General features: G+C 44.8%; 1 protein-coding gene across 1 annotated transcript in view; it reads right to left on the bottom strand.

The window, feature by feature from the left end:
• Nucleotides 1–8125, bottom strand: part of LOC141550064 (uncharacterized) — a 33745-nt gene that overhangs the window by 242 nt on the left and 25378 nt on the right. The window contains exons 27-35 of the mRNA XM_074280277.1: nucleotides 7948–8048; nucleotides 7219–7337; nucleotides 6518–6685; nucleotides 5836–6044; nucleotides 3915–4018; nucleotides 3635–3762; nucleotides 2868–3035; nucleotides 1379–1596; nucleotides 199–303 (exon numbers count right to left, since the gene is read on the bottom strand). Of these exons, the coding sequence (XP_074136378.1) occupies nucleotides 199–303; nucleotides 1379–1596; nucleotides 2868–3035; nucleotides 3635–3762; nucleotides 3915–4018; nucleotides 5836–6044; nucleotides 6518–6685; nucleotides 7219–7337; nucleotides 7948–8048 (1320 nt within the window). The remainder of the gene's footprint in view (nucleotides 1–198; nucleotides 304–1378; nucleotides 1597–2867; nucleotides 3036–3634; nucleotides 3763–3914; nucleotides 4019–5835; nucleotides 6045–6517; nucleotides 6686–7218; nucleotides 7338–7947; nucleotides 8049–8125) is intronic.

The raw sequence follows: 8125 nt of genomic DNA, 5'->3' as shown, positions 1-8125 counted from the left end.
CTTTCCAGGTGTGAGCATGGCCATAAGGGGGTCACTATGGCCCTAGGACTGCTAACCCCCCTCCCAATAGCCCTAAGCTCTCTACAGGACCAATGAACTGATGTGGCCTTTAAATCACAGACTTGCTTCTTCCTAGACAGAAGGGTGAGATCTGGTGAAGTTCTCAAAAGTGAACTTCAAGAATGCCATCTGTCTTACCTGTCTGCACTGGGGCGGGAGACCAGGTAGCCTTTGGCAAAGTTGAACACATCCTGCCGGGTGCTAAGAGCCATCTGGGGGAAGCTCTGCTCCAGGCCACCCATGCTGTTGGCAGAAGGGAACATTCAGGGCTCTCTTTTCTTAGGACCCCTGCCCTGATTTGGAGTCAGAAGGCCTTGAGTTCAACCCTGTCTTAGATGCTATCTACCCATTTTTCTGGCTTGTTCCTGCCTACTATCTGCTGTCCCATGCCTTCTTCTTCCTGGTATGGTAGGTGTCAGGACCATAAAAATTCCTCCCCAAACCTAGAAGTGCCAGGCTTGGAGCCTGGAGAAATTATTATGATCCCTTTCATGTGCAGACATGGCCATAGCCCCTTTGGGCTTGAGGAAGATCAAGGTCAGCTCTTGCCCTCTATTTTCCTGATGAATTAAACCCTACAGAAGATGAAAGCATGGAACAGACCCAAAAGTCGTGTTTATGGAGAGGTGGTCACCCCTACCTACTCTAGAGGAGAAATGAGCCTATGGAGATTCCCTTTTCTTGTCTGACCTCAGGAAATGGGTCAGTCAGCCAGGAGAAAGTGGTCCTATGCTTCGGGCCAGGTCCCATAGACATCAGGGCTAACCTTTTCCCTCTCCCACTATAGATATGTAAACTTAGATAGTATCTAAGAAGAAGACCACGTCATCAGGGAGGTGAGACCATGACATCCAAGTAAATTGGATTGAAGTGAGGGAGGGCTGGGCAAGGTCATTGCCTCAGTTTCCCCCCTTCCCTCCCCCCCCCCCCCCAGCCATCTAGATCTGGAGACTGGAGATGGATGGGAGATAAGGAAACTGCAGCCCTCAGAGACTAAATTACTTGCTTAGGGTCATACAGATAGCAAATATCTGAGGCAGGATTATAACTCAGGTTTTCCACACTAGGCCCAGGGCCCTAGCTAATCTTTCATGGCACCTGTCAAAGGTATGTTGTCCTCTCAAGTATATAGCTCCATGGACCCCCAACAATATGATTAAATATGGGGAGAAAACAAAGGGTGTGTGTGTGTGTGTGTGTGTGTGTGTGTGTGTGTGTGTGTGTTTTGAAGGACAAACTTAACACTTTTTGAGAACCCTGGGAACTTGTGGGGGCTAAGTTCCAGTGTCCGTTGGGCAGGAAACATCAGGTTGCTTACACAATTTGGAAAATGCCACAGGGCATGTTCCTGGGGAGGCTGGCAAGGGCTTCAGCAGTGATGCTAGGGAGCCAGAGGCCGAGCTTGTGTCTGAACCAGTCCTTGTACTCCTGGGGGCTGAGGGGGCTGAGGCGGCTGAGGCGGGAACGCACTTTGTGGAAGATGGCAGCAAACATGGCGTCACGGACGGGCACGCTGGTCAGGGCTGAGATTCCTTGCTGTCAAACACAGGGAGCTTGGGGCCACCAGAGTCACAGACTGGGCTTTCCAGGTCCCCACCCTCCCAGGAGCAGAGACCCAACAGTGCCATTTGTGGGGATCAGACTCCCATACATAATTTTGGGCCTTCATCATATTCAATTCAATGAGTGATTCTACCCTGCACTGTTTCCCTATGAGTATGAGTTCTACTAAATGTCATTTTGCAAATCATTTTACACATTATCCCATTTGATCCTCACAACAACCCTGAGAGGTAGGTGTAATTATCCTTATTTTACAAATGAGGAAACTGAGACTGAGAGGCTAGACAATTTTCTCAAGATCACATAGCCGTAAGTGTCTGAGGTAGGAGTCAAACTCTTTAGCCCAATCCTCTATGCATTGTATAACCCATATACTTTCCTTATATGTACAAGTCTTGTTATCCTCCTTTCCCCTCTTCATCTCCTTCATCTCCTTCTTTCCTTCCTTCCTTTCCTCCTTCCTCCTTCTCCCTCCCCTTCCCTCCTTCCTTCCTTTCTTTTCTCTCTTTTTCTTTCTCTCTTCCTCCCTCCCTCTCTCTCTGCCTCTCTTTGTCTCTCTCTCTCTCTCCCTCCCTCTCTCTCTGTCTGTTTCTGTCTCTGTCTCTCTTTCTCTTTATGTCTGTCTGTCTCTCTTTTTTCCCTCTCTGCTTCTCTCTTTCTCTGTCTCTGTCTGCCTCTGTCTCTCTTTCTTTCTCTGCTTCTCTGTCTCTCCCTATCTTCTCTTTCTCTCCTGACCATATATTCTCTGACACCAGACTTTATTTATCATCCTTCTCTTATCCCTCTTGTATCCAGTACTCAATCAGGTACTTCATTAAATGCTGCTTTATTTCATCTGAATTTTGACCCCAGGATAGCGGGGTATGGGGAAGATTGGCTACATTTGAACAGTATAAAATCTATGTGAATACAGGGACAGTTTTTATCTTTGTATTTATTCTTTGTCCAGCATAAGACCTGGAATATGGTAGGTGCTTAATAAATGCTTTTTGCCTAATTGCTAAAAGCCCTACCCAAGGGCAGTAACCAAGGCTGTGCAGAAAATGTGATAACAATGGGCATCTCTGTTGTTGCCATGGGGGCATGGGCTTTTTTCTTGCTTCTGATCCCTCCAGTTCCCTGGAAAATCCCCACATCCACCTAGATATCTCCAGTTCACCAGGGGTAGCTGCTCCAGTCTGCTTGCATGGATATTTAGCATCTAGTTGCCCTTAGTGTTCTAAGACACTGAAGGTTTTGGTTACCTGCTGGGCCACGGAGACAAATTCTGTGACAAAAGCAATCATGCTGGATGTAGTTCTGTTCTCTAGTGTCGATAGGAGGATGCTCACAAGACCAGAGTCTTCTAGGACCCCAGGAGTGAAGAACACGTGGGCCAGCTGTGTCGACGTGAGATTTTCCTGGACATCAAACTGGCAAAGAGATAGAATCACTGCATTTTAGCTTTCTCCCACAGGACTCAGTATAGACCACGGCATACGCTACTGGCTTACCCTATTCAAAGGATCATAGTATTGAACGAGGCTACTTCAATCTCCTTATTTTAAAAAAATGAGGAAACTGAAACCCAAGGAGGCTAAATTACTTGTTAAATGAATCCTTGTGTCAAAAGTGGGATTTGAACTCACTGCTTTTACTTATTCTTCTGATTTGGAATTCTCTCCATTGAAATTCTCTCCATCCTCCTCTTTATTTTAAAATCTTAACTATTCTTGAAGATCTGTTAATTACGCAAGTCTTACTGTCTTCATGAAACATTCTGTAATTTGTGATCTGACAATGCTGTTCTCCTCTTGATGACATTTCTAGTCAGAAGCACTCATTAGGCACCTATTGTGCACTGCCTTCTATTCATTTCTGTACTGCATGCATGAGTCCTGTGGTCCCAGTTGCTGTGTTGTTGCCTAGGCAAATCCTGGATTTCCCCCTTCTCCTGACTCCCCATGGACCCACATAAGTGGCTCAATAAACCCTTGGGGGGCAGTTGATTATTCTTTGCAGCAAGACTCACTCCATTGAAGTCATCCTTCAGTTTCATGAAATCTCCATAATCAACATCAAATGCAAATGGTCCAAAATTCTTCCAAAGCCAGTCCTGAGTACTCATTGAGGCCTCCAGGGTTCCACCACAGGCCGAACCTGTGGGAACAGGACATTTTCCTGAAGTAGACCCAGAACTCCAGGCATTTTCATTAAGTCCAGGCCCACCCAGAGTGCCTTCCTAGAAGATGCTTTGGATCAAACCTCCCTCCTTCCCTTGTTTCCCTTCTCCTTTGGGCCTCTAGGATTACCTGTAGTGTTTGCCTGGATTCCAAGAAAAGCCACCAAGGCCTGAGCCACACCTTGTCTGTTTTCAGGTGCCATGGAGGAGTAGGCAGCCCCAAGAGATGCCACACTGAGGGAAGAATGCCAGATGGCATTGAGGCAGGCTCACTGTCACCCAGACCCCCGGAATCTAACCCTTCCATGTTCAGCAGAATCTAAGAATCATAGCATCTGAGAACTAGAAGAGATATCCAAGATTCTTCAATCTGACACCCTTATTTAAAGATTAAAAAAAAAAACCTAAACAAACAAAAAACCAAACTTGGGCCTTTTAGAAAAAGAACTGATTTTTACTGAAAGAGTCCAGGTTCTTGGCTCCCATTAAGGATCCGTTCTTAATTCCACCAGGAAGCCCTTAATAGCTGACTCCTTTGGTAGCTCTAGCACAAAGAAAATTTTATTTATAATCTCTATGTCCTTAGTCATGTCATAGAATAATATAATATAGGTTTCATTCTCACTCACAAAAAAGCAGTTGAGACTGGATGATTTCTATGGTTCTTTCCAGCTCTAAACTGCATGGTAAGTTTTTTGGGTGTCCATCCCTGAAATGTCATGCCTTCAAATCCACCACTGAAATCTTTCTTTTCATTCAAGAATTAGTTCAGGGACCATCTTCTAACAATCCTTCCTTGATCTTCCTCCTCACTCCCATGAAGTTGAAAATAGTCTCTATTTCTTAAGATTTTTCCTAGAGCATGCAAGATATCTCCTTTGCTCTTAACATATTCTATTCTGTTTATGTATATCTCCTATCTCCATGTCTTTGGACTGGCCATGTTCTCTGCCTGCAATATGCTTCCTTCTCACTGCAGCCTTATAGAATTCTCTCTCTCCTCACTTCCTTTAAGATTCAGCTCCAGCACCATTTTCTGTCTGAAACCTTTCCTGACCTTTTCCTCCCAAACAACTCTGTTTTTAACTATCATGTGTCATTTATGTTTATTTTTTAAAATTCCTTCTGACTATGCTTATTTGGGCTACTACTTTCTCTTCTTCTTCATCTCCTTCCTTCCTTCCTTCTTCCCTCCCTCCTTCCCTTCCCTTCTTTCCCTCCCTCCCTCCCTCCCTCCTTCCCTCCCTCCTTCCCTCCCTCCTTCCTTCCTTCCTTCCTTCCTTCCTTCCTTCCTTCCTTCCTTCCTTCCTTCCTTCCTTCCTTCCTTCCTTCCTTCCTTCCTTCCTTCCTTCCTTCCTTCCTTCCTTCCTTGTAACTTCCATGTTACATGGTTACATAGAGTTCCGAGCCTGGAATCAAGAGGACTCATCTTTATGAATTTAAAATAGATACTTAGATACTTACTAGCTGTGTGATCCTGAGAAAGCCACCTAACGTGGACTCATTTCTAAAATATTTTCTGATCTCTAAAATGTTCTAGAGAAGGAAATGGCAAACCATTTCACTATCTTTGACAAGAAAATCCCAAATGGGTTCACAAAGAGTGGTTTGTGAGTTAAATGATTGAACAATAATAAAAAAATTGCTTATTTATATGAATGCTTTTTCCATAAGAATAGATTCTCTTTGAAAGCAGGGATTGTTTCATTCTTTGTATTTTCATGATCAATTAATCAATTAATCAATCAACAAACATTATGCCAGATATTATGCTAAGCAATGAACAGTGTCTGGCACAGTGTAAACACTAAATAAATATTTGTTGATTGATAACAGATTATAAGATTCTTGAGGGCAGAAACTCTACTATTTTTAATCTTTCTCATGGCACTGTCTAGCATAGAACCTGGTGCATTGTGGACTTTAATAAAAGCTGGCTGGACTGGTCTATCATCAGGAAAAAGGCCAACTCTTGGCATTAATCTTTCCTCCCTCCAGGGTCCTTCCTCATTGCCTTGCTTTGGCTTAGGGTCCTTTTGACATCCACTCACAAAGCTTGGAAGTTGTCACATCCAGACACATAGGACAAAAGGAGCTGGGCATCCTCGGCACCCAGGCTGGGAAGGAGAGGCAGGAGCTTGGTTGAAAGGAATAGGGTCCAGTCTCGTGGTCTCCAGCTTAAGAATTCTCCTTGAATCTGGCCCACCAGTTGCTTGAGCATCTTCCTTCTGACCACTGCATTTTGGATGGTCCCATTTGACTGATGGAAGCAGGAGAAGAGAATGAATGGGGCGTAGCAGAGGATTGGAATGGGAAAGAGAAGCCTCCTTGGTCTGAGAATAGAAACCTTCTGGGGGGTGGGGCTGCTTTTCTCCTCTTTTTAGTCATTTATATCAGAAGGAATTAGTTTATCAAGTCACTTTTCCCAGTAATATCTTCATTTAGGAATGTGAATTTGGATAGGGGTTGGGAGGAGAGAAAAACAATTTTGGGACTTGAATGTGTCCCTGGGAGGATACACTTGTTGCATACTATAGAGATGGTCCAAAGCAGTGGGGGAGGGAAAGGATTGGGCCACTGGGGGACTTCAGGAATTCCAAAACCAGGGGGGATGGTAGACAAAAGGGAAGCAGTTTAAACCTTCAGGGGACCCTTGGATTTTCCAGGCTATGATCATCCCATCAACTGCCTCCTTCCAGTTACTGGCAACCTCAGGGTCAGTAGAAATCTCACCAGCTGGAGTTCCGTGGTGAGTTGGCTCAGGAATTGGTTCACAGCTTCTGTAGGCATGTTCTGCAGCCTGGCAAGGACCAGATCCATGTCTTTTTCAAGGCTGATGGTACCAGACTGTATGGCAAAGGAGGCCAACTGGACGGGGGTCATTTTGTCCAGCAAAGAGAGCTATAGAAGATGTAGGGATAAAGTGAGCCAGAAGCCCCCTGTAGCAGAGATCCTGGGCCTGAGAAGTGGGGGGGACTGCAGAGTCTGCAGCCCCATTTTGACAGCCCCATTCTACACTAAGTCAGAAGGATCATAAGTAGATCAATATGGAAAGGACTTTAGAAGCCATCTCATCTAAATCCCTCATTTTCCAAATAAGGAAACTGAGGTTTGGGGAGAAGTCACTTGTTCAAGTTCTTATGGTTACATTCTGGAGTCAAACAGACTTTTTTTTGTTTATATATTTTTTAAAAAACCATACTGATTGGAACAATTGCAGTAGCCCCAGTGGTCCTAGCATACCCAACCTCCAATCAGATAATTCAGGCAAAGCCCCAAATGTAGAGATATGTGAAAGGAGAAGAGACTTAATTTGACCTCAACATCTGAAAGAAGGCAATGGAATAGGTTCTGGGGTTCCTGAGAAGAAAGGGAGAGAGAGCTTACCTTCCTACTGAATCCATGCCCAACTCACCTGAGCAGGGACCACTCACCCCTTGAAATTTCCCATTCCAAAGCAGCAGGTCCTGATAATCAGCGAAAATACTGAAGTTCCCCAGGTATGTGTCCAGCCACACCTTAGAGCTGGGAATGTCGGCTCCGCATGGTGTTCCTTAAGAGGTACAAGTCTGGATGAGGGACTTGACCTGGCTGCAATCATTTTGGCTCCCTGGGATCCTGTCCCCTGTAGATATACCCATCCTCTAGATGCCTCATTGCTCATCAATCCTTCCTGTCAGGGGCAGAGGCTGGAAACCTAGTCTTCTGGGACAGGACACTTAGGGCCTTTCCAACTTAAGATTCTAGGATGTTGTGACATGAATGGAGAAGAGTAAGCAAGGAAGGCCTTTTTCATTTTTCCAGCCATAGGTGAGCTGGGTGCAAATGTGGACCAGAGAATTGTGTTAGCCCCGTTTGAGTCAGATAAAACATTTATTCACCATTCAGAAACTGTTCTCACAGACCCTTAACCAGAGTTCAAAGATAGCTCCTTACTTGTGCTTTCAGTCTGACTCTTACATCTAAATTGTCAACTAGTCTTAGTCTCAGACTGATTCCTAACCCTGATTTAACTAAAGCCCCAACACTCTGTCCAGGATCATCTAGCTCAATTCTGGATTCAAATGCAGCTGGTACCCATTGCAAGGGACAAAGTCCATGAAGGAGGGAGCATAGAAGATACTGAAGATACTGGCACGGACATTCTGGTCTTGGTCACATACCTGACTGAGCTTTGGCTGTGAGGAAGGCTTTGCAAAATCCATATACGCTGGGGGAATTGGGGGCAGGAATGAGCTGGTAGACATTATTGAATCCTTTTAATCTGTGAGGAGAAACACAGAAATGGAGGGTGAAGTTGTGAGACATGGAATGGCTTCTAGTTCAACCCCCATCATTTCA

Source organism: Sminthopsis crassicaudata, chromosome 1 (genome assembly GCF_048593235.1).
Source record: "Sminthopsis crassicaudata isolate SCR6 chromosome 1, ASM4859323v1, whole genome shotgun sequence".
NCBI lineage: Eukaryota > Metazoa > Chordata > Mammalia > Dasyuromorphia > Dasyuridae > Sminthopsis > Sminthopsis crassicaudata.
Note: the sequence above shows the minus strand (reverse complement) of the source record. Positions and strands in the feature narration are given on the sequence as shown.